Source organism: Calonectris borealis, chromosome 11 (genome assembly GCF_964195595.1).
Source record: "Calonectris borealis chromosome 11, bCalBor7.hap1.2, whole genome shotgun sequence".
NCBI lineage: Eukaryota > Metazoa > Chordata > Aves > Procellariiformes > Procellariidae > Calonectris > Calonectris borealis.
This window is the reverse complement of record NC_134322.1, coordinates 21133928-21160340: the sequence shown is the minus strand read 5'-3', so window position 1 is coordinate 21160340 and position 26413 is coordinate 21133928. Positions and strand designations below refer to the sequence as shown.

The window sequence follows — 26413 nt, the reverse complement described above, 5'->3', positions numbered from 1 at the left end:
GGAGACACCAGGGTGCAGTTACACGTTAAGTTGGCTCTGACTTGTCACCGCTGCAGGAAGTGGAGGTTGCCATCTCTGCAAGGCAGTTTGCCACCTCCTTAGTGGTGTCAGTTCGGCTGTACTGTGAAATGAGCCTGGTTGAAAAGCCAAAATAACTGTTTTTTTCTGTTTTGGAGGGTTATTTTTAACCTGGATCATTCAGCTACCCCACTTACAGAGGCGCGCAAGGAGAGATAGCAGCACAGGGAGGGGGAAGTGAGCCGCGGCAGGTAGGAATGAATAGCTGGAGCAGAAACTCCTCCAGCTGGCTTCACCTCCAAAGGACATGTACTGCACAACTGCAGCCTCAGCCTAATGGGTGACTCATCTGACAAGACCAATAGGAATAATTACCTGGAGGCTGTGTTCCTGTCATTTTAGTCTTAATGAAGTAGTCTATGTCTGACTCTACAACGCAGTTCTCCAAGCTTACCCGAACCTCTTCATACAGCTACAAAACAGAATCCAAGAATTGAATTTAATTTTTAACATTTCGCATTGAATTAACGATTAATGCTCTTCTAATACTTTTCCCTTTAAGAGATATTTTATACTTGATACATGTCTGACCTGGATGGATCTTTGGCTTGTCCCCCGTACAAACGTTCTTGTAAACACAATTGTTTATTTGTGCTCTGGATATTCTTTTAAGAAAGGTGGACAAAGGCAGTCATTGCATTTTCAATGCAATAAAGAAATTAATAGCAGGAAACAACCGTTCAAAGTCAAAACTAGTGTATTCTTTATGTCTTCCAATTTTGACACCATGACTGGATGCCTTTCTGAAAATTGTGCCTGACCCCATATGTACTCGATTGAGCATTCTGGTAGCTGGAAGCATTCCCCAACAAACTGCGGGGAGGAGATATGTAAGTGTCACCAAGTGTGACACAGACCGTCTACATCCAGGCTTATATCTGATTTACATCTAGAGGAAACAAGCTAGACTGAGAATACCATCCCCTCACTGAACATGCACAACAGCTGGTTTGCTGGAGACGGTCAGCGTGCACAAAGAAGGGCAAGCTAGTGCTGCATTGTTAGAGCACTGCTGCTCCTCCTCTTCTTCCTCTGCACGTGAAGCTACTTGGCAGGCACCCCTACCTCGTCATCCTTCACACACTGCATGGAGAGCTGGTTGCAGTGAACCCACAGCGAGTTGCGGAGGATGGTGATGCGGTCGCACTCCTGGAGCTGGAAGACCTAAAGCCAAAGAGGAGATGTGACGTAGCCTCATGGTAGTTATTTATTTGCATTGCAGGCAGCGGCAGGGCTGGGGCTTCTCTGGGCCAAGTTTGTAAGTCTGCAAACCGTTCTGAAGGATCCTTTGTAAAGAACATCTTTTCAGCTACTAGAGGAACTACATCTATTTGTTCATGCTCAAGAATTTGTTTTAGTTGATTGCACCAAATTAAAGTTATGTTTTATAGGCAGAAATAAAGCAGGGGAGAGGAATTGGGATCTGGATTTGGCTGCTACCTTTATTGCCCAGGATTTCAGAGTCAGGGTCCTCCTGCCTGCCCATCGCACTGAAATCTTGATGTTTAACAGATCAGTAGAGTACTGGCAAGAAAGGGTTGTATTTGTGTTAGAGGTAGAGCCAAAACTATCCATCTCTGCCTTCTAAAATGTCTTTCCAAACTTTTCCTTTTGAAACTCTTTGAGGCTCTCTGGAGTTGCCTCTGTTCATTTCTAAGGTTATTTTCATAGTAAAGAGAAGGCATTTTTCTTTCTTCAGAGTTTACTCCCTTCCTTCATCTGTCTGATTTTTCTCATGTTGTTGCACAGCTTGGGAAGAATGAAGGGTGAAGAGAGAGGAGAAGTGTGAACTGAGTTAGGGGAAGAGGCAGATAAACTCTTTCCTTAAAAACTTTAAGAAAAACAAAAAAAAAAAAAACAAAAAAAACCAAAAAACAACACCCTGATGTCTAAGTTGTACTGTTGTAAGTAGAACATCAATTTTTGGTTTTCTATGAGGTGTGAAAAACTCAGATGCTTCCAGCCATCTGTTTCCATCTCCATTTGTTAGTAATTATGTCCAGAACACTACAAATGTATACAATATTCAGCAGAACATTCAGCTGGGTATGCTGCCTGCCATCTAATACCTTACCATCTTAAAAAAAAAAAAAAAAAAAACCAGAAAATAGAGTCCATCAAGGGAGTCAGCTGGTGTTGGGACCAGTTTCTGAAAGAAAAAGCTTTTAAAGAGAACCTGAAGGGTGGAGAATGAGTATTTCAATATCGATTCCGAACAAAAAGCCTATGGCGGCAGCCTAGCCCCTCAGGGGCTGCTGAAATAGCCCAAGAGCCAACTGGGAATTTTCCACGTAAATGGCATCCTGTCGGGAAATGCAGCTCATCAAAGAGGGAAGTGTAGTGACTCTGGGCTTGTCAAGCCCTTTGCTAAGTACAGCTGGGCGTTGTGTTAGACACATCCCTCGTGCCCCATCAGCTTGTGCGACAGACTGCTAGTGAACCTGGGCATCTCATGCCAAGGAATATGGCACAGCCCCCGTGACGAAGGGCATCCCGGTGCTGCCACTTGCTAGCCAAGATTTTTGGGCTATGCATCTCTAGCGCTCAGCTAGAGACCGTGGCACTTCCAGATTCCTCGCTATGCAGCCAGAAGTTTGCGATCTTAAGTTGCTTTTGTACTAGTTACTAGTTCAAAAAAATCTATCAGTCCTTCTATCTACAAGCACTTTTAAAAGAAGGCGTTAAAGATGCCCTTCCTTTATGAATGGTTGTTTGAATTAAGCAGCGGGCGGGCCATTCAGAATTTAGCCATGTGGGAGAAATGAAGTCTTTTAGGTTGTGGAACGCTTCGCTTGTTTGTTGGCTTTTTAAGAAGGGGGAAAATGTGCATCTTGGGAAAATTAAGGCTTGGCACAATTTCTATGGAAGGTCTGCTCTGCCAGCTGTGGGACTTTCCAGTCGTCCCAGATAGGGAATATTTAAGAGGAAGCAAAGAACTGGAAAGCTAAGCTCCTGGCATTTTATTTTATGTGGAAATAAAGCTTGCAACAAGCAAACGTAGCAAAATCGTACTTCAGCAGATGGGCAAATGTATTTGAAAGATTAGTATGATCAAATATGTGGCTGATTTTGATGTCAACCAGTTCCTGTAAATTGTTGTGCAAAACTTACTAGCCAAGTGCAAATCTCCTTGTCCATCCTCAGCATAACAGAAACAGAGAATTTCCCACCACCACCTTTCAATTGAAAGGTTACTCCATGGCAGAAGGCAAATATTCTTGCAGGTGAATATAAAGTGCTATGCAAAATAAAGATTCTGAGTGGCTTGGATATCTTTGCCTTCAGAATGCTACGGTACGTACTTTTTCAGTTTAGCAAGAAAATTTTATTTTTAATCTCCATTGAACTTGTGAGATTTAAAGAAAAAAAAAAAGAAGCAAACACAAAAACCTCTCCTGTATTAGAACAAGAAGCCATTCTGGAAGCCTCTTGCAAAACATAATCTAAAGGGAATCTTTTGTTTGTTTGCTTTTAATGGATTAATTGAATTCTTCTTGTTTCAATTTTGAAATTCATTTTTTAAACTAAAAATGAATTTTCATGTCTACATTTATGTTCATTTTCTACTGAAATTACATTTTGTCACAAAGCAATTATTTGAGAAACAACCTTATCTCGGCTATGATAGAAGATAATTCCTAAAGCTAGTGCAAACTGTGGGTGAAAACTGGCAATAAATGCTTGCAAGTAGATTGTATCGGTTCATATATTGCTCCACTTCTCACACCTCTGCACTTATTCCCCTCCCCTACACACATATGCTGAACAAGGAAGGAGAGTGTAAGCAAGTGAGACAGCTAGCAGCTATGTCTAAATCAACTCTCATTTTTGCAAAGACATCTACTGAGACTCCACATAAAGCAAACAGCAAAACCCTTGGGATGATATCTCAGGTCTTAGACTGATATCTGCAAATAGGATAAAATAAAGAGCGCACAAATATATCGCTGCAAAAGTCAATGTTTACCTCGCAGGTTTTGATATGTTCTTGTTCCCACTCTGTCCTGATCTTATCCAGGTGCTCAATGTTCTGTTTGTACACATTCTCTGTAAACAAAGACATGCATAATAGAAACCCAACAGTTAGGAAAAAAAATTATACAGTCTTTCTCTTTTTCCTCCTATTAGGACTTTGCTGTGGTTCTTATACTTTAGGCCTATGGTTTGCTAGAGTATCACAAGAATGTGTGAGCTTGAAACTGGTGGGCCGCAAGGATACTTGTTGTTTTTGTCTTTGCAACTTTATACTAGAGTAAGGATTCTCTCTGCGTGGTTTGCAGATCATCTATAAACTTCACAGTGGGGCTCATGCAAATCAGAGATGAAGAGCCTGGACCATGCTTGGGCACTGAGCATCCTTAGGCTCTTTCCATGCTGAGCCAGCTAGGTAAGCCATGTGATTTAGTGTAAACTTTTACATGAGCAGTGAGGGACAAGTCTAAACTCATGAACCAGCTCAGATGTCTGCTGGCCTGTCCTTCTGGACATATACTGTGTTTCTGGCTGGCGAATGCTACCATGCTCATGTACAGGGGACCTGGAGACTGTGTATCTGGTTTGGGCTGGCTGGGGGCAATTTGAGTGCCATTCTTTTGTGCTTTCAGACTTGCTTCAAGAAGAGCTTTTCTTTCCTGGGTGAAGTCCCTAAAGGAGGTCTTATAAATTCTTTAATGAAAGCAGGAGACTCGCATTTCCACAAAGGAAAGTAAATGAGATGACTATCAGGTTGCTGTTCTTTAGAAGCTTCTTCATTAATCTTTGGGTAGGTGACTTTGGGAAACCTGACTTCAAACAGAGCCAGCCTGGATGATTGGGTGCTCTATCAAAATCGATGTGCTGGTAGATCTTTGCTGAGAAAAATCTTAGTTCAGTTGCAAATAGAGCATCACCTGCTTCATTTGCTGCATCTCTGCATTGCTTGGCTTTGTTCTGACTCTGAAACAGGAAAAGAAACACCCCAAATTAATTTCTGACCATATTTTTTGCTTCTGCCCCAGTTTTTTTGCTGCCTGCTCCCTTTCCCCTTCTAGGGGAAAGGCTCAAACTTGCAAACACTTCTTGGCTGTCCCGCCTTTATGCACGGTTCTGTTGAATGTGTGCTATGGAGAAGAAGGGACCAGAATTTCACAGATGCAGCCATAGGTTCACTGACTTCAAGGGAAATCTGGCAATTTACATCTTTCCATGCAGACATCCCTGCCATAGGAGCTCGGTGCTAGCGTGATCCAGCCTGAAGCTTGTGTCTGTTGGCTGAGTTGTTTTTTTTTTCTCAAGTGTTTGATGTGCTTTTCTAATAGATATTTATAAGCAGAAATATATGGCAGTTAAAATTTTTCATCTTCCAAGCTCCTCATGTAATACACAGATGAAAAGAACACAGCCTTCAAAATACTTTGCAAATGCCAGATTATTTCCCATAACAACTCAGAAGCCTAAAAGCAAAATTCACTCTAAGTAGAACTTTTCTTTTTTAAAAACCTACAGCTTTTAACAAATGAAAATACAGCTATTATTGACAGCGCTGTACTCCCAGGTCTTTCTGCACAGATGGTTATGACAGTACATTAATCCACAGCTCTAGACATCAGTATAACACATTCTTCCATTCTGCCCTTCAAGACAAGGCTCAGGTAGGGGTTCTTATGACCATATTCCTCATCACAGCTGGTTGGAAAATGTGTAGTAAGCTGGGAACATAAGCTTCATTCTTATTTGCTTCCTGGCCCAAACTGTTTGCGAGTGCTGTGCAGAATTAAACAGCTGACATGTTTCTTGTGAGATGCCTCCGTGCATTTCAAATGTGCTGGCATGTGTGTGGAAGTAATCGCAATGAAGCACCCCGGGATCCTTCTGCATGAAAGGAGCTGGGTCAGATTTTGATGCCATTGAAGTTGCTAAGTGTTCTGGCGTAGTTTCAGTAGGGCCAGGATTTCATCCCCTCTTTACAGCTAAGCTAGAGGGTTTTGTTCATCAAAGATTAGCAAATGCTGGAAATAAAATGTAAAGTTCTGATGCTGTTTTTAGAGTCTCCATCCCCCCGCTCCTTGAAATGATTTTTGATCCTTTTTGCTTACACCGCACTGATTTTTATCGAGCCAAAGGGAGTTCATTTATTTTGTTTTCTCCATCTGTTCCGCTGTAAAATGTTCCCATTAAAAGTTAGTGAATTGTCAGCTACAAGTATCAAGACGATGCAATGAAGGACTGCAGTGCCTTAATTTCCAATGATTTATTTTTGAGTTTGTAAATTTAGTTGAAATTAAATTAACCATAAGGAGAAAAATGTTGAGGAAAAATATGCATTTTAATGTAAGATACTATGCCTACTAAATGTAAGTAACCAGAAGGCAAAACTAACTGCATGACATACTTCTGAGTTGTTTCTTTTTTTTATGAATAATTTCAGAGAATAATCTCATTCAGTTTCCTTTCAGGATTCATAGAGCAATTAGATCATAGCCTGGGATAAATTAATTAGATAACTTAGTCCCTTCCCAGCATTTTTAAAAACCGTTGGCCTATCGCAGAACAAGATCAGGGTTCCAAAGGAGTTTGTGAAGGAAGACCTCCTTGGGAAGGTGCTTTGTTTTAATTTTGATTCTAAGGGGTTAATTAGAAGGGAAAGTAGCCCCTGGCATCCCGCAGAATGGGTTGTTCAATTGTATTCTCTTGTACCTTGAAAAGGAAAAAACCACAGTTTTCTCTCTAAATATCACTGTCAGCTAAGGTACCTTTTCCGTTAGCTTGTGGTTGCCTGAAGCAGTTGTCCGTTCAAAGGACTGCTCAGCCTCATCCGCCTCCTTGCACTTCTGTTTGTAGGTCTTCTTTGACTGTATTGAAATGAAATCAAATGTGAGGGTTTGGGTTACGGAACGAGCTGGGTTGTCTCCAGCTTGATGTTCCAGGAATTTTCTGTTTTGTAGTCTGGGAGAGCAAATCAGTGCCCAAGTTTGGGCAACAGAAAAAATTCCCAATGACACCGTAAGGAGATAGAAAAATAGAACTGAAAAATTGGGGTAGGGGCTGGCAGCAGTCCTCTTCTTGCAGTCCTGAAACTGTTTGCTTTGTACAATTGCAGCCAGCTCCCCGCAGGGGTTGTCACGAATACACAGGCAGCGCTAGCACCATTGGTGCCTCAGGCATCTGTCCGAGCTACAGTGTAGAGACAAAATTAGGAGCCCACATTCCCAGTGGATGGGTGCCAGTGGGGATGGGTTGCCATTTCCACAGTGTGACTTGGAGCATCAGGTGGCTGAAGTCAGTGTGTTGTCTTGCCCATTGCTCCAAGCTGTGAGACAGAGCCAGCACCCTATAGGTAACAGTCTCGGTGTAGTCCTCGGAAGCAAAAGAAATCCTTCTTTGCACCAAAAGACCTCCCTGTCTTAGAGATTCACTTAGAACAACCACATTTAAATAAAAATTACTAGTACAGTTCCACCTGTAGCACTGACAGGTCTGCAACTACTTTTTTTTAGAGGCAATTGCCCATTGGAAACCAAAACCAGCTGCCTGCAGTTCCTGTACCTGCAAGCTTTCCAGTTGGAGAGGTTTCCTCCTGTTTACAAGATTCCCTCGTTGTTATAAAATTGTATTTACACAGACTGAAAAGTTACATTTGCTCCTGTAAGTATCTTTGCCTAGAAAGACTAAAATCCTGTTTGACCTGGGGCATTGTTCATTCCACGTTAACTTTCTGAATATTTGTTTTGGAGACTCTGCAGTGGGTGCGGCAGGGAAGATTAGCTTCCTCCTCGTAGCAGGAATCACATCCTCTCTCTCTCTCTCACACACACTCTTGCACACTCACACATTCTTGACATTTCTTTAAATACAAGTACATGTGATACAGATTTCACCCTGTCTCAAACAGGAGCCAGTTTGCATCAAGAAACCTGCACAAAACCTCCTTGCTTACCTCCATTGTTTTCTTATAATGGGACAACTTGCTCTTTTGCATGCGCTCCATTGCCGACTCGTACTGTAAGAAACACACAGAAATAAGCACTTCTTGTTTTGGACTTCTTCCTCCCCTTTTTAGTGGCAGGATTAGGAAAGCCATTGTCAGGGCCTTTCTATAAGCCACATGCCTGTGGGGAAAATGACTTCACTCTGCTTTTATAAATGGCAGGTTTCAAAGTGATACAGAGGGCATGAAAGTGCCAGGTAAAAAAATCATCCAAGGTAATTCTGCTTCAGTGGTTTCCATTAATAGCAAAGAGGACCCAGATCTTAATTTTCTTCCTCCTCCGTTTTTTTTTCTTTTTCTTAAGGAGATTAAATAGCGTAACACCCAGTCACAGTGCCCATCAGCTCTGCCAGCAGAGTTCCTTTGCTGGTTCAAGAGCTTGATCCCACATCTTTGCAGACCAAACCACTGTCTCACCCACATGAGCAAGGGTAGTTGTCCATTTTAAATACAGACAATTCCTGTGTAATTTATATTCCATTGTTTCTGGCAATATTATGCTCGATGCTATTTGATTTCCATATCGTCATCTGGTCAGCGTTGGAAGGACAGTGCTCAGTTCTCTTTTTCGGCTTTAGTTGTGATATGCCCAGCCTTATGTGACAGTGAGATATGCTCCTACTTGGCAGGGTATGGGTTTCTTCAGTGGGACTTTTGGTCCTTTAATCTTTACATGCTCAAGCAAAACTCCGGGGCTACCCAGAGGCTGGCTTCACATTGGGCTAAATAGCACAGTCCTGATAGCAGCTACAGCGAAACACAAATCACAGCATTTTGGGAGGTTACCAAAAATGCTGACACCATCTAGCATGTCTAATGTTGACTTCCTCACAGCCGCATGCTGGACGGAGAAAAAAGCTTGTCTAAGGCTCCAAAGCAGTTTTACCCTTTTTTCCAGGCCCCTTTAGCTGTTTCCAGTTGAGTTATAGGCTTATTGTTTTCAACAGGAGAGAGAGCCCCTCCCTTTGCAAATCCTAGTGGCAAAGTGGTGGTGGGGATACAAATGCTAATGAACTAGGTGCACGCTGTCTCTCTTTATATGCCTTATTTGCTTCATCAGATTGCTGTGGACCTCAAATCTCAGCACTGGTTTTACCCACTCTCACATTCAGAGTTCTCTGCTATTCCAAGTTCCTGTGTGTCAGGGTTGTAGACACAAGATTTTTGTGGCATTGGATACTGGTCAGATGCTTTTTCATTTGTTTAAAATTAGCAAAGAACTGGATATTGTATTTTACTCCTCCATCAATCAGTGCTTTCAGTGTTAAATGACTGTCCCATCTTAGTCTTCAACCCCATGGAACCAGAGGGGCTGTAAGAGTGACCACTGTTGTCTCTATGGAGAGCTACTTTTTCAAGGGACTTAGAGCTTGATAAGATCATAAGGGATGAAATGGCCTTAAATATACTCAAATTTTTATTATACAACATCAGCTAGATGCTATTTATTCCACATAATTCAGCATATATTGGTGTTGCATTCAGCATGATATTCATTTGCTTTTATGTTTTTGAATGTTTGTGTTACCCCTTTATTTTAGTGCATGTTGGAGATCGTGCAGGATCATACCAAAGAAACCCAATTAGCAAGGATATAAAAAAGAGAAAAGGAAGGATTAAGTTCTTAGAGGAATAACAATAGTATCTGCAGTTACACCAGAGAGAGTAAAAGTGACTAAAGCCTCTATCTCCTGAGTTCAGAGCACTACTTTATTTCCAGCTGGGATCAGAAAGAGATTTTCTTCCACAGTCTAGTATATGGAGTGAACAGGGCACACTGGGCATATTTTATCATCTTTTGCAGTATTCACAGTCTATGGCTGGAGACAGGTCATCAGCATGGACCATTGACCCAATCTGTTTCAACATTTCTCTAGTTCCTCACCTTTTTTCTTTGCTCCTTCTGTCTTTCTCGGAACTCCTCTAGTCCTTTCAGTTCATCCTTCAGCATTACTGCCAGCTGGATATGAGAGTTTCCAACACTTTCGATTTCTAAAGCAAATCAGAATTCATATACAGTCAGTGGAAAGGTCTTTAAATATGAAATCACATTTTTCAGGAGATGTTTCTGGGATGTGGGTGCTGTATGACTTGTCATGAACAGGGCAGCCTTAAAAAAGGCTTCCCTATGTTTCTGCATGCACTGACATTGCCGAGGGCTCACACAACATGAGTAGGGCTTATTGCAGGTCCTCTCAGTGCCTGCAAGTTGCATAGGCAAGACTCCTTGCTGTAGAATCGGAGCACCCACGCAGGGCAGCCTTGGCAAGTGCAGAGCCAGCTGCATTTCTTCATAGTCCCTTTTACCCCCGCCACCCCTCTTCCTTCTGGGGCTGGAGGTCAGATGTTGTGGTACAGAGGGAGGGAACAAGCTCTGACCTCCATCATCACCCTCTTGTCATTGCTCTTGGGAGCTGCTTGCCAGTTGTGTCTGGCCTTGCACAAATGTCATTAGATGAGGTTGCAAGCTGAGAATTTCCAAGGGTCAGCAAAGATGGATTGAATTTCAGAGCACCTGGCTGATGCTGTCTGAAGTGGCTAGTAACTTCTCTGCATTTGTCAGCTTTGGTGCCCCTGAAATGGAACCCTGCATTTTCCAGAAATGTTGAGCTCCCCCACCCAGGCTCTAAAAATACCTTAATTCACCAGCTGCTTTCCAAAGGATGTGTTTATCTAAACAGGGGGTGCCGGTAGCCAGGTATGGTCTCCTATTGGCTATGACGGTGTTGCATTTTCTCTGTGTGAAAGGTTTTCGTTCAGGCTTGAGCACATTTAGAAAGCATGCTGTTTTCATGTCAGTGGTTTGCAGAAGAGGGAACAGAACTGATATTTTGTGACTTGATCCGGATAAAACTAACTTGAGGAACAAGCCATTTTATTTGCCACCAGAGAGTGGACTGAGTGCCCAGCCTTGGAGGACTCCCCGTGAGTATCCTTTCCCTCCACTCTCCGTACTACAGATTGGGATAGAAAAGTTGGAAAGAGAGGGGGAAGAGGATCAAAGACCCCAGGGGAGACGAACACATTGTGTGTCTGTCTTAGCCCAGGTCAGAAAGGAAGATGTAAATACTTACGTTGCTTAAGCCTCTCAAATGCTGCCTTCAGTGTGCTGTGAGGCAAAAACAAGTGCACTTTATTAGTATAGGCTTCTAAGGATGGGTTGTGAATCTAGAGGAAAAACTTTCCCTCAGAATCACAAAGATTCACATAGAGATAAAACTCTTAATAGTCTTGTAATAAAAGTTGACCATGCTAACAAGCACAATAGCATCAATCTGTTACCATCAGGAAATGCAATAAAATGCTCCATGAAGCAAGGAATTGCACTACTCCTTGCGTGCATCCCCTTTTTTTAATCCCACTGTATTTGTGACTGTGAATGTTAACAGACGTTTCTCTATTCTTGCACCTTACCAATGGATACAAGTCAACCGAGTGAAATAAAGACAGTCAAGGGGAATTGGGTTTGGAGCACTAGTCTGAAAGGTAGAGCGAAACCAGCTCCACCCTCTGTGTTGAATGCAGCACCAGCAAATTTTTCCTCCTCATCACCCGTGAAGCTATAGAGCAGCTCTGCTGTGCAGCGTCCTCCGTACTATGCTTTCCGAGCACCCCCATGTGGTACAGCTCGCTCTCCTTTAAAAGACTCACAAATGGTGCAGAGAACGTACGGAGGCTTTGAAACCGATTGCTCCCGGGGGTTTTCGACATCCCAGAAGCACAGGATGAATAAACCATGCTGTGAAATCAGGCCTTGGTGCTGGGCTGTGAAGTACAGCATGGAGATGAGCAAAAAGAGATGTTATGCTGCTTGTCCGGATGGACCTGCACAAGTGGTCCTACAATGCAGAGTTGCAGAAGGGCATGAAAGGATAATGATAGATTGCCCGATGTCCTGTTTTTTGGCAAGCCAGAGTCCATTTTAAGAAAGCAGCATAGAAGTCATAGGAGAGGAAAGAGCATGATCTGTAAGAGGCATTTTCAACTTAATAATTTGCTCTAACTCCCAGTTTGCAGGCCGTTTGTATACACAGAAGCCAGGGCTGTGGTGTGATTTGGAGGTTTTTCGGTTTTTTTAGTGTGCTGGTTTTGGCTGTGATAGAGTTAATTTTCTTCACAGTTGCTAGGATGGGGCTGTGGTTTGGATTTGTGCTGGAAACAGTGTTGATAATACAGGGATGTGTTAGTTCCTGCTGAGCAGGGCTTACACAGAGTCGAGGCCTTTTCTGCCTCTCACCCCACCCCACCAGCGAGTGGGCTGGGGGTGCACAAGAAGCTGGGAGGGGACGTGGCTGGGACAGCTGACCCCAGCTGACCAAAGGGGTATCCCATACCATATGACGTCATGCTCAACATATAAAGCTGGGGGAAGAAGAAGGAAGGGGGGACGTTCAGAGTGATGGTGTCTGTCTTCCCCAGTAACCGTTATGCGTGATGGAGCCCTGCTTTCCTGGAGATGGTTGAACACCTGCCGGCTGATGGGAAGGAGTGAATGAATTCCTTGTTTTGCTTTGCTTGCACGTGCGGCTTTTGCTTTACCTATTAAACTGTCTTTATCTCAACCCACGAGTTTTCTCACTTTCACTCTTCTGATTCTCTCCCCCATCCCACCGGGGGGGAGTGAGCAAGCAGCTGTGTGGGGCTTAGTTGCCAGCTGGGGTTAAACCAGGATATTTAGGAATCATCTCTTCAAGCCCCAGAGTGTGTTGTTCCCTGAAGGAAACAGTTCTGGGATCTCCACGGAGCCCTGGTCTACCCCAGGTGGGAGCCCAGGGGAAAAGCCTGTTAATGAAGACCCTAAAATCTCCCTGGCTGAAGCCTGGCTACCAGGAGAGCCCAGAAGAGGATGCATATCACTTCCCAGCCATGTGCAACTGCAGATGGGTAGGGAAATCCTGTATCTCTTGGGCCATTTCAGGAGCCTTAAGAGACACATGAAGGATCCTAATTGCCCTGTGTTAATTTAGGCTGGACATCTGTTTCCTAATCAAAACTTGCTCTCCCATAGCAAGGCTGCCTTGCCAGACATAAGAAAAATGCACAACTGAGGGGAAAGGCTGGGCCTGTCCTCAGCGGTAACTGCCTTGCAATCCACTTCCAAATCTAAATTTGTAGAAATATGAGGAAAAGACATTCAGCCAGAAAAGATGAGTATTGAGCTAACTGTTTGATTTTTTTCAGCTTTCAACTAGATTTGTTGTGGTGAATCTCCTGAGATAAGTCAGGGAAAACATGCTAGACTGAATATTTTTCAGTATTGTCCTAATAATACTTAAACATGTTGAAGGCTCATTTTGCAAAAAATGAGTCTGGTGTGAAATTTTGATGGAAACTAAACTTACACAACACAAAGGAAATAAACAGTATTCTTTCCAGCTAAGTTAATTAAAAGCTTGAAATTAAAAGACAAGTTGAATATTAGCAGCAGAGATAGCTTTTTCTCACCTAAAAGTTCTAACGGATTATTTTGAAAAATTAAATATATACAAGGAATAAAATTTGCTTTTTTAGTGTGGACTTTCAAATAGGAGGTGAGGAATGTGCTAACACTTCATGCCTGAAATAGGTAAATACTGGAGTTTTAAAAAATAGAGGACACTTGCAAACTACACATACTGTTTGCACGCTGTGTTGATCTATTGTTCCCAGAGATTTTTTTCCTTTGCTGTTGGTGATTCAGGTTATGCAAAGACTGGCAAAATTGCTGTAGTGAATTCTGAAAAATAGCGCTTTCTCAGTACATATCAAGAACAAAGGCAATTTGCTGCTTTTTTAGTTTCCAGGCATCTGAGCTACCAGAGTAGTTCATGATCATAAGCCATATATGAAGCTTTTCTCCTTTTTGCTGGCTCTCTGTAAGGACGAGTCTGTCTTCGGGTATAATAATGCATCTGGCTATGAGCTGGAGAGAGACCAGTTTGCCCCCTGCATGGTCTCTAATGGCCTTTTCAGAAAGCTCTGGCCTTTTGCTCCTTGTGTGAAAGATTTGTCCAGCCATCTCCCTAGCTGCTGACTGGGGCAAGGCCACAGTCCATAAGTAGACTGAAATAGACTTAAGCCATTTCCTTCCTTATTTTTATAATAATTTTCTAAAATCAGTGAATTGGATCCCTCATCCTTATGGGGCTTAAGGGAGCAGCAAATGTGTCATTGTGCCAAGTAATGCGTGGGAGAGAATAAATAAATCAAATTTTGACCCATGGATCCATCAAGTATTCCTTTATGACTTCTGGGCTGTGGGGATGTGCTGGCTGCAGCAGCAGTGCTATAGATTAGCTCCTCGTTGCTGCTAGATGCTCTGATTGTATCGGTGAAATATATCATTTCAGCGCTTTGGAGGGTTTAATGGAAGCAACTCGTGTAGCAGACATACAAGTTTTAATTTTATCTGTGCTGTTTTGTGTGTACAGTACCTACTACCTATTTCTTCTGGGTGGGTTTGACTTTCTAATAGGATTGATAAGGGCTTTATTCTGAAGCATCCAAAGTGAGGATGTCTCACTCTCATGAACACTTTAAAACCCTTTATCCTCTCAGTATGTTATGCTGCTTAGTGTTGTGGTAGTAATTGATTTGTTTGTTTGTTCTGTGGCCAAATTAGAAAACCTGGGGCTGAAAATAATTCAAGCAAAACTGAAAATTTGCTATTTGCCTCTTTTCTTTTTTCTTTTTAATTTTTTTTTTAATTGCTCACTTCTGACACTTCCATGTCAATTCTGGAAGACTGTTAAACCACTCCAGCTGAAGACGGAGCACCAGCCTTCCCTTTGGGCATCCCTATGTGGAGCCTCCTGCAGATGTCTCATTGAAAATAGGGTTGGACACAAATTTACTGTGCATGTTTGTTAAACGACTCCCCCTTGGACATTTAAAGATTCGATTTGTCAACATGAATTTCTGGTGGAAACAGGATTGACTTTGAATCTGGAATAACGGGGACCAGATAGAGCCTGTGCAACAGCCACTCTGCAGCAACTTCTGGTGATTTTTGCCATCTAGTGGCTAAAGTATTCTTACCGTTTTCTGGGATACGGACCCTGGCTGCTGCCTTCACTAGCTGCAGTCTCCTGCTACTCGAGTACAGCGGAATTGAGCTGCTCTTGTAAAATATGCACGTTTCAGTGCTTGTCTTTTCAAGCGGAGGGGGAGAAGGAGAATAGCAGAGCTTTTAGAGGAACAGGGGAACCAAGGGGAGAAGCTCATTACAATAGAGCTCACCCATTGTTTAGTATTCTTGCTCTGTAGATTGCAAAATACTTTAGAAAGTGAACTTATCCAAGTTTACCCAGCACACCGAAGCTGGAAAAGCAACCCTGTCTCTGCAGGGCACTGACCACTAGTCCCTATGGCTCTCTGCTAACGGGATAAACATTTATAGAATCCATCATTTGAGACCTCGGTTTGATTTTTCTCCCAGCAGAACCTGCTTTCAACGCAGAAAATGCATTGTGAGCAGAGGTGCCTTGTTTGGCACTCACCCACCATCACAGTACAGGTATGAGGAGTAGTGGGGAACCACTGCATCTGATCATAAATCCATTTTACTCACTCACTGCGCAAAATTATCTTACAATTGGTTTGGGAAGGGGACTCAATTGGAACAGCGTGGGATGAGAGCACTTCAAAGTTAACTTCTCCTAGCTGCTCTCTGTTTGCTTTCTCTGTCTTCATTTTTGGACCTTATTTTTGCTAGAGAACTGGGCTGTTGCTGGAGAGCAGGCTGCACTGGGCAGTGACACAAGGACCACCAGGAAATGTACTGTAGATAGGGCTCTGGTACCTTCTGCTTCACAGTCATGAAAAGCTGAATTTTATGGTACCGGAGACGTAATTAGCAGAGTTCTATCAGTGGCAGTGCTTAGATCACAGGTATAATCGCTACGTACACTGTTGCACCACACTCTCTCAACTGTAGGCTTGATGGTTTGCGCATTATTTTTCAGTACTTTGCCTTTTCACTCAATTAGAGACTGGTTTCACTGAGTAATTCAAAGAGTCCCTTTACATCTTGTACACAGGAAGGTAAAACAGGCTCTTCTAACCTAACTGTGGAAAACCACAGTTCTTTTTAAATTTTCTTTCTTTTCTACCTTTGCTTGGCAAATATAAGTGTGAAATAACCCCACCTTCCTTTCTGGTATGTTTCCATTTTAACATCAATATGATCTACAATGTTCTGTTCTTATTGTAATTTTTAAAATTATTCTTTCTGAAATTGAGAGAAGTCACTGCCAGATGAACTCTATAGACCACTTTCCAGCAGTCCTATTCACCCTCTGCCTCTGGTAACTTAGATCCTGATAACATCGTTATGAAACCAGCCCAATGCCAGTCTCCTCTGAGGCCACAGTTAACATCTATCTTTCCTCCTGCCACACAGTGAAGACCCAATGTGGTTTTACCAACATTTCTTTCTGTGAAGCCCAGTGGTGGTAGCAAAGTGTGGGGGGAAACAAGTTCAGAAGCATCTAGTCTCAAATAATTTGCACCTGGGACTCTGTCTGCATTGCAAAAAAGAAAAGAAGGGGGAGGTGTTGTGGTCTTTTAACAGGGAGGTAACTAAGTCACTACCGAGTCCTAGACCAGGCACATAGCAGAGTATTTCACATGAGAATCATGTCTAACGTTGCTTAGTGGGGATGTGGTGAAAACATTGAAGAATTAATTTTGACAGAATGTTTTCTTCTTGTTCTCAGAGGAGCTATAAACAGAAAGGCAAAACCACTCAGTGCAACTGAAAGATTTCTGTACAGGTCCCAGCTGTGGTGTGATGTCTAAGCCACTTGTGGCGCAGAAAAGGCATGAGCAGCACCCTTTCTCTGACCATGGGAGTCCAAGTTTCTGTCTGTCTATAAATTAGCGATAGCAAGGCACTAGCTAGCATGAGTAGTCATACCAGCTGTAGGGGAGGCTGCACTGTGCAGCAGGCTGGGCTTAGTGTCAGGTTGGGTGTAGCATATCTTTCATGAAAGTAGCAACAAATGTGGAGGGTTCCTCTAGTGCTGTGGTGTGTCTGTGTATGTGTTTTGCTTCTGCTGCTTGGATATTTTCAGATATGTGTTAAAAGCGGAAGCAGCCCCAAATTGAATGGGAAGGGGGCTGTATCATCACTCCCAAGGCTGGTTACTGGGAGTATGCACACATCACCCCAGACTTTGCTGGGGCAGAGGAGCAAACGGGATGGCATCTCCATGTACCTTCTCTTCCCTCTAAATCTGCGTCCGTATGCTACAAATTAGACTCCTTGTGACTCCAGATTGACCTATGCCATTCAAATCAAAGGATAAAACAATCAAAACTACTTCTGTACCTTTAACATAAACTCATGTCTCCTGGAAAGAGAGCAGCACTGCTCAAAAAAGCCTATCCTCATCACCGGAGAGCTTATCTAGATTGGATTTAACAAGACCTGAGCAGAGGCTTAGGTCTTTCAGAGTATGTGCTTGGGTCCATTTTCACAGGGTCCTGAAAATTTGAGATACAAGTGTATAAACTCTCTGCGGGTTCAGGATATTTGAGTGGAGAATAACTAACCATGGAAGGATGTGACCTTCCAAAAATGACTCTTAGCTTCAGTTCAAAAATGCCTGCTTTGTGTGAATAATACAGAGAATTCTGTATGTTAAGTGAAAGACGCGCTATATTTATACACAGGAAGCAGCAATTGGCATTTTGTTACAGACGCCCTCACCTCATGCTCACTGAAATATTCTATTCCAGGCATTGCAGAGAAGGGCAGAGCAGACACAGGCTTGAAGGAACTACCCTTTCCCAAGGTCTGAAGGAGATGGTAGTGGAAAAGAAGGAAGCAAAAAAGTAGGAAATCATATACATTAGAATAGACAAGCAGAGCAAATGACAAAAATAGCTGTTGTCAGACTACGCAGAATTTAACCAGCTACTGCGTGTTTACATCAGTTATTTTACAGAAGACCTGAGTTCCCAGAGGCTCTATTTCAGCTGAAGCTGAGGATGTATCTGAAAACTGGGCTCTGTAGTATATTCTGTTTTCATGTTGTTCTGCTGAAGAGTTGCCCAAAGCAACGCATGGAAATTCCCAGTCTCCTTGCAGCCTGAAAGGTGTTTCCTCTTAAAGGCATGAGCTCTGCTGAGAATCATCTGTAGTGTGTCGAGACATCATTACTGTGTGCACTACCAGCAAAAACTTGCAGACTTGATCTCAGTTTGTAACTTAGCTGAAAATCCCCCGTTTCTGTGCATCCTCTCCTAAGTGTGCAACACAGAATATGGAGAGTACAAAACTATACCGCAGTTTAAACTTCATGACATGTAGTTTCCTTCCCCCACTGGATATTGGTATAACCTGGCATTTGCCAAGAATACATGGCTGTAGCTTTGTAATAATCTTTTTCATAATTCCTTTTATGATTAGAAACTATGAAATTGTGATTCAGATATTATTTTTTGTGATTAAAAAAAGTGGGATAACAGGGCTTTAAAATTAGTGTAAGATAGGAATGAAGACATCTTAAAAATACACTTTAGCCCTGACTTGTGATAGGTGAGCTCCGGAGCTCTATTTCCGTGCAGCACCCATCTTTCCACCCTGACGGCTGCGATCCTCGCGCTTTGCCCACTCCTCAAGAGCTGTCCTCTCCTAGATCTGACCCACTCAAGAGGTACATTTGCAACTGATATTCTCTCTTGCTCCCTTCCAATACCTGTTCTCCCAGTACTTTTACTAAGACTCCCCAGCTACCCGTATTCCCAGGCATAGCCTGCATCCATGACTCTGCTGGCACATCCAGGTGATTAGCTTGAAAGTAGTAGCCAGCCTTTTCCATAGTCTTGGTGTTATTATGGACCTGGGTGTGTTTGTAAGAACCAGAACAGGCAGTGGGACTGCAGCTCACCAATGCAGATGTGCGTTGAGGAAGCCCACTGCAAGGAAGCTAATCTACCTTTGTCATGTGTGTCTGATCTAACATGGCAAGTGTGGTGAGGTGGGCTAAAAATCAACAACGAAAAAGGCACTTCTGCACTTAACAGGAAAGTACATTGCTTTGCCTTAAGACTCAGCGGATGCTAAAATATTTTGGGGTTTCAAATAAGAAAAGGCACAAGAAAACTCCATTGGGGGCTATTACATACAAAGCTGCTGATGTGGCAGCCCTTGAACTACCAGTTGCTAAGGCTAGAAGATTATTTAGGAGAAATATCCGCATATGCTTACCCTGTTCTTCTACTCTTCCCTTGGGATCTAGTGTTGAGGACAGAATATTAGGCTGAAGGGATTTTGGTCTGAACCTGTGTGACCCTTCTTGCATCCTTCTGTACATTAGAATGAACTTGCCAAGGCCTATAGCAACTGCTGAGTTAGATCTGTGTCATGGGTTGGAAAGAGGATATCTCCCTTCCCTATAGGAAGTCGTTTCTACCAGCTGCAGTGCTCGAGGCAAGGGCAAGCAGCCAGAACGCCTAAATGCGCTTGAATCAGGCTGGACTATTGAATGACTGTGTGCTTTGGCTGTTAGGCAGCACTTATAGGGAACTTTTATTTCTTGAGCTGGAAGCTGGAGTGTTTGTTTGCTATGCCCATGGTAACCAGCACCAGCTTCTTTTAGAAATCCTGTCTTTGCTTTTTTTTTTTTTAACCAAAAAATAAAATAAAAAGTTGTTGCAGCCCATCTCCCGCATTGCGGCATGTCTGCCTCTCTGATTTTAGTTTTGTTAGAAATTTTTCTACAGCTGTAGGCTGGCCATGACCATTTACAATACTGGTTTGAACAAGAACAGTGAGGACCTCACTGAAGTCATCACACCTCCAGTAGCAGTGCTAAAAACTCGTCCCCTGCTAGCTCTCAGGTCAAAGTGATTTCTTACATTTCTGGTGCTGAGGAGTCTGCAGGTGGAGACACAACATCACCCTCTTTTCCCAGGTCACAATGGTATATTACCGCTGATACTCAGTAGTGAAGTGTCCTAGTACAATCTTGGCTCGTAGTTGTCTCTGCCAAGCACGAGCAGTGCCAGGCCCTGAGCGATCAGTTCTCCATCAGAGGAGCTGTAGCGATGCTGAGGGAAGCACTGGACAGCATATAGGATGGAAACCTCTATGGCTGCCGTCACCTAGATTTTTCTCAAAGCAAGGGAGAGTGGTCCCAGCGTTGCTGTTACACTTCAGAGAGCTTTCCCTACTACCTTTCTTTTGAGTCAGCAGCATATTTTTTCATCTGTGTCTTTCAGTAAATAAAAATGGGCAGTTGAATCTACTTACGCATTTAGCTGAGTTCAGCAATTTGTTCCAGCTGAAGCAAAAGTTTGGGGGAGAAGAGAAGAGCCTAAAAAAAAATGTTGAAATTGTTCTTTTCTTTGATTCAAAACTAAAAACTTTTAAAATATGGGGGAGGCTTGGGAGAGAACTGTTTTCTACAGTGATGGCTACTACCTGGTGCAGTGCCATAGACTTCTCCAGGCTTCTCCCCATTTGCTTGTATTTACTCATTGTGTTTATTCTCTTCGCCTTGTTTCGTGCTGGTCCTGACTGTGCTGAAGTAACAACCTGGGCAGTAACTCCCCACCGCTGCCTAATTTCTCCCTTGAGCAGCCCCTCTTCTCTCTAAGCAGAGGAGAAAGGTGGTTTTTTTTTCCTCTACATTTTTTTAACCTCGGAGGGTTTGAGATTAGAAGAGCCGGGCGGCTGCCAGGGACTGCATTTCTGGAGTTGGAAAGAGCTGGTCACACTGGTACTAGGAGGATACAAGCATGTGAGACCCCGCTGGGCTGCCCATGGCATGTAGTGGTGCCGCCGTTTCCAGATCAGCAGATTTGGCATTGGCCGGCAGCGTGGGTTTGCCACGGACACTTTGCCAGCAGGCCCCTGCACAGGGACTGCTGCTCGCTCCAGCTTTGAGCTGCTTCTCTCCTGCTCTGCTTTCCATAGCAGCCACAGAGCATCGCTTTGATCTGGTGGAGTGATGGGAGGTTTTTGCAGCCAATCTATCAGTTTCAGAAGTTGCGCTAAACAGAATTAATCGGCCTTGCAGTTGTTTCTCTTAAGGTCTTCCAGGTATTTTGTGATAGTGGAAGTCTTTGGGTGGCTGTTGTGGATGGATTTTTCTATGTTCTTTTTATCGACTTTTTGAAAGGGTATCGGGTACCTTCCTGATATTGAGAACTACTGGGGTGTGAAATAATTTCCCAGGAGAAGTGACAGAAAGCCTTAAAATCCGAGATGTTTAAAAGATGACTGAATTTAAGACTAGAGGATAATAATTTTGCATTAGCAAGAAAATGAGTGATCTAAAATTAGTAATTCCTGCTCCTCTGCAATACATAGCATGGACAGGAAGATCTGAAAAATGTCCTACAAAAAAACCTGAAAGCTACTTTTTTCCTGGTGGTTGTCAAATGCAAGTTTTAGGTACAAATACCTGCACAACGCCTTCATTAGACTTTATTTGAGAAATACTGCTACCCAAAGCTGCATTTAACAATGTGAACAGCCCTGTTCAGCCTGCCAAGTACTTGTAAGACTATTAGGGCTCAGTGTGCTAGTCGATAATAGGGAGTCCTATAAAGAGGAAGCACTTGAAGCAATGCACGGTGATAGTTGTAGCATAGTCCTTTCAAGCTTTTCTTATGACAGGTAGTACATAGGTTCCCTCCCTCCGGTCTCTCTGAAGGACTCACCTTGGGACCAGAACTGCTGTCAGCAATCAGTGTCATATAAACAAACGGAAACTTCATATCATGTCAAAAATTATAAGGCATTAAAACCAAATATTTCATTTTCATGAGTTGTTCCAGCCCTGACCAGACCCTAGTTTTATCTGATTTTAAAGTGTTTACTCTGGACAAATGCCCTTCACTGTCCATCTGTGTAACTCCTTAAACAACCAGAAGATGCTGAACGACAGAAAGCAAGGTGTCCTCTCTCTGCTTCGGAACAGTTACAGTGAGACATTTGCTCTGATAAAAATGTCAGTGCAAAGCTGGTTGCTACCCAGACCAGGCAGGGTTTATGGAAACATAGTAAATCAGCTCTGCAGCATGCTTTGTTGGTATATTCAGCCTTCTTTCTATGCCAAGCTATAAAATGGCTGGATCAAAGCGGAGCTGGGCCCGAGTCCAAACTTCCCCCAACTAGAGGGGAACTTGGATCCATATCCCAACTCTGGGACTTGGCTCTGCCTCTAAATCAAGCTCTTATAATCTCTTAGGAAAAGTCAGACCCAAGAATTATCCACTAAGTCACAGAAGGGCAGCCAAAGCTGTCTTTTTCTGAACACGTTCGCTCTGCCTGCCCTGCATTGCCAGTAAAGAAATTTAGGTGGAGCCTTTCGTTAATCCTGGAATGCTGATCTAAGCCTTTGGTTTGGGAAGAAGCCATCCACCCTTAATCTGCTATTTTAATTTCAAACCAATTTTTATTCTCCTTCCTTTTCTCCGATTAGATCTGTGAATTGAGACACCAGGAAGGTAGAAGCCATCTCCAGCAGCCTTTGCTAGGAGTCTTGCTATACCTTACTGCATTGCTCAGGGGCAAGGGAGAGATGGAGCGCTAGGGGAGGAGAGGCTTGCACGTTCTCTGGAGTGAGCCTCAGCGCTCTGCGCGCTATCAGGTGCTTGGGTTAATGCAACAGTTTCGCTGTCAGCCTGGATGTGCCACCACCAAATCGATGGCAAGTGCTACAGGTGATTGCCTGGCACTTGCATGCCATGGTGGTGCAAGGGTTTGAGGTCAAGTTTTCCCACAAAATATGAACACGAAATCACGCTTACACTGAGTGTGATAAATTGACGTAAAAAGGAGACTGCAATTAAGAAATGAGATACGGGATGGATGAGGGTAGCAAGCCCCAGGGGTCAATAGAGCTGTTTTGTGTTTAGATTGAGGTCTTCTCTTTCAGACTTGTCTTCTGTGACCTCAAATGTTCATCCTCTGCCACCTTATTACTGTATTATTACTTGTTACAATAATGACAAAATGTCTCATTATTGCTGCTACCATCAATAATAGCAGCAGTTTATCAGCAGTGTTTATTAAGTTAAATTCCATGCCAACATATATCTTCCCCTCCCAACACAATTTATATGTGATCTAAGATAGTAGTAGAGGAGACAGAGAAAAATGTACGTCATTTTAGTGTATTTCAGTAGTTCCATTGATTTGTTTCAAATGAAGTCCCTTCAAAGAGGTTTAAAGTTTGTATTCCTAAGCTAAGCCTTTTTCCTGCTGTAGAAGCTAATTTTTGGTGTCTTTGCACTTTGTGTTTATTCTGTCACAGTATCTCAGTGTCCACCAGCTTCCCAGAATTGCCAAACCACCATACTAAACATTTAACAACCTTTTCCTTTCCCTTTTTTTCCCATGACTTAGTTTGCTTTTGGAAGCAAATATTAAACATTGTTAGGAATCCTGAAATTCAAAAATTTCTCAGTAAAGATCTACTGGCAATTCCCAAATAGCGATTTTCTGAATCCTGATTTGAAGGATTATGGTGTTTCCCCATTTTTCCTGTACATTTTGAAGTGCTGTGTAACGCACTGAAGTGAGCAGCTTATGACCCCATTCACAGGCAAAACGCAGGAGTCTGATATTGCTTCCAAAATGCTTTTGTTTGCACTAATAATAAAAGAATTCCTTACTTGATTTCTGTTTGTCCTCCTGCTTTTCGGGCAATTTGAATCAGCTCTTTCCCGTATCTCTCTTCTGCTTGTGCTCTGTTAAAAGAAAAACTTACTCAATTTCTCTTAGTGGTACCAGGATCATGTTTACACAAAGCTTGTAATTGCATCTGAGGTACAAAACATGAGAAATACAATTTCTTTCATTTCTCTATCTCCTCAATCCTAGTGCTATTAGTTACCTCCAAAATATTTTGGGTGAGCCTATTTGTAGAAGAAATGAGGGAAAATGAAGCCTGTCTCCATGGCTTTGATTACTGTGCAATGCCATGTACAACTCTGTCCCCAAAAAGTTGGATTCAATTAGAAGAAGAGGTGTACAGAAGTGTAGTGAAGATGCTCAGAAACCTAAAAGATGATGGCTGACTTGATCCATTAAAAAGAAGGCTGGGAGGGGAGTGAAGAGTAGGTTCCATTTAAGAGAGGTTGTAAATAAATGGGAGCCGGGAGTAGCAGGAAAATTTCTAACCGTTAGAAACATGAGGTGCTGCTTGAACAGCTGCAACGGAGGCAGAGGGGGAAGGAGCCTTGTTATTTGTAAGGTGAGGCTGTAACAGTTTTATGGAGGGGACAATATGTGATATCTCATTTAATGGGGAACTGTAACTAGTGACTCGGGAAAATAGTTCTGTTTCTATGGTTAATAAAGAAAAACAATTATTTCTTTGCTGTTTTCCCCTCCCCCCAGCTCTGGAAGAAATTTCTATTCTCTATTAAAAAAAAAAAGTATTCGTACTAAATATGTTATTTCCTTTCCCCTGGGTGCAAGACTGGGACTGAACTGAGTTTTCAGTCTTTGAGTAGCTGCTAAAAACTATTGAATGGTCAATAATGAATAATGAACAGATAGCCTGGTGCTAGGATTTGGGGGGGAGGGGGGGAGGATTTTGGTTAGAGTAAGTCCAGTTCTCAAAAGGGGTTTCAAAGCATTTCAAACAGTTTTGAGCCTGAAACTTGGCACCTAAGAGAAATGTAGTCTTTGTTCAAAAAAGGAATTTTGATGTGGGTGCAAGGCCATGCAACCCCACTGGTTTGTTCTTGCATCCATCTTCCCACTCAGCCGCTCTGTGCTTTGTTATTGCTGTTTGCTGAGTTCCAGCGGTTTGAGGGCTGGTCTTTCAGTTTTGCAACACAGCAGCCGTTGGGGTGGGTCTCTGTTTGAGAACATCCAACTGCCCTTTCGACTGTTCCTCTGCATCTGATGGCTGTGAGCACCTTGCGTTGTAGCCAGCTGTACCGGTGACTCTGGTGCAATTTCACTGGTTTGCAACCATCTTCTGTGACCTGAGGCAGGCTTGTCCTGGGGACTTTCCCCCAGTCCAAGGAGATCTGTCAGGCTGGTGGAATAGTAGCGCTGGTCATACAGCAGCGTACAGTTGCCGCAGCCAGGAGTGGAGGCTGCTCCTGGCCTCTGTCCATGGCTCCCGTGTGTCTAACACTGCACATGCAATTAGTTAATTGCTGTCATCCTGCACTAGAAATTGCTGCGTTTTAGTGGGGTGTTCCTACATCACTGCTAGGGATTCCTCTAGAAGAATGGGGTGCACAATATGGTGACAGGCCACACAGAGGTACCACTTCGTTTTCATGTTAGATGAATGAAATTTCATCAAAATGGAAATATGCTCCAGAGACCCATAACACTGCAGAAGCAGAGTAGATTATTTTTCTTCTAATTTTAATAACAAGAAACATTTCTGTGTCAGAGACTTTGCTTTTCACATCTTGGTGCTGCCTTTCCCACTTTCCAGTGCTCTTGCACACAGCTTCTAGGTTTCCCTGCAGCCGTCAAGAGCTGGAGCATATTTTGTGTTTTAAATCCGGGGCTTTGTTCTGGAATACAACTGCTTTCTCACTCCCCAATCTCTTAGGCCCTCCTCTGGACCAGGCAGGGGTATTTGTGAGCAAAAGTAATTGACCCGGGTGGAAAACTGATAAAGTATTAGTGTAGCCAGGGCAGTGGGTTTTGGGTCTCAGGGCAGCTGCTGCGGGAGTCCTTGTTGAAATTCTGGCATGAAGCCCATGATATGGGCAGCCTCTAGGAACACAGATCCATCACATGCTTTGATCTCCTCCTAGGTTATTCCCATGAATGACATGAGGACAAGCTGAAACAAACATCTTCCAGAAATAAACTGGAAATAATACCTTCTTTCTGCAATTCAGTGCCCGCTATCTTTTCTCCTTTTCCTCCTCCCCCAATATGCATGTACACACACAAGCACACACACGTATGCATGCTCACTGGAATGTTTTGGGGGTGTGCAAAAGTTCATGGAAACATTTGTTCTTGTAGCTTTCAGATCTGCAAAATTAGTGTATGTGCATTTTTTCTTCTTTGTGGAAAGTCCACAAACCAGGAAGAACCTTACCCTGCAACTTGCAGAAACCTCTCTAATATGTTTTGGAAAGAAACACAAGTGTATATAGCATCAGATGCATGCTGCAGTGTAGGGCCTGCCTGAAGCCTGCAATGTAATTCTGATCTCTGTAAGTTATGAGTCACAAAGGAGCTATTTTAAACAGTTAACCCTAAGCTACCATCAGACAGATGTGACTTCAGGACTGAGTCACATGCGGCTTCCACTGGTGGTCAAGAAAAGCAATTCAAATAGGTTCAGATTTTGATGGGAGACTCTTCACACTCTGAAATAGTCAGCTTTCAGTTTGACATCTCGCATCCTCTTCAAAGTCCCAGTCCTTGAAAAGTAGCCTTCA

General features: G+C 43.0%; 1 protein-coding gene across 1 annotated transcript in view; it reads right to left on the bottom strand.

The window, feature by feature from the left end:
- Nucleotides 1–26413, bottom strand: part of PSTPIP1 (proline-serine-threonine phosphatase interacting protein 1) — a 59559-nt gene that overhangs the window by 11159 nt on the left and 21987 nt on the right. Inside the window, exons 3-11 of the mRNA XM_075160432.1 lie at nt 23657–23731; nt 11119–11153; nt 9930–10036; nt 7994–8056; nt 6810–6908; nt 4968–5013; nt 4046–4125; nt 1144–1242; nt 394–490 (exon numbers count right to left, since the gene is read on the bottom strand). Coding sequence (XP_075016533.1) covers nt 394–490; nt 1144–1242; nt 4046–4125; nt 4968–5013; nt 6810–6908; nt 7994–8056; nt 9930–10036; nt 11119–11153; nt 23657–23731 — 701 coding nt within the window. The remainder of the gene's footprint in view (nt 1–393; nt 491–1143; nt 1243–4045; nt 4126–4967; nt 5014–6809; nt 6909–7993; nt 8057–9929; nt 10037–11118; nt 11154–23656; nt 23732–26413) is intronic.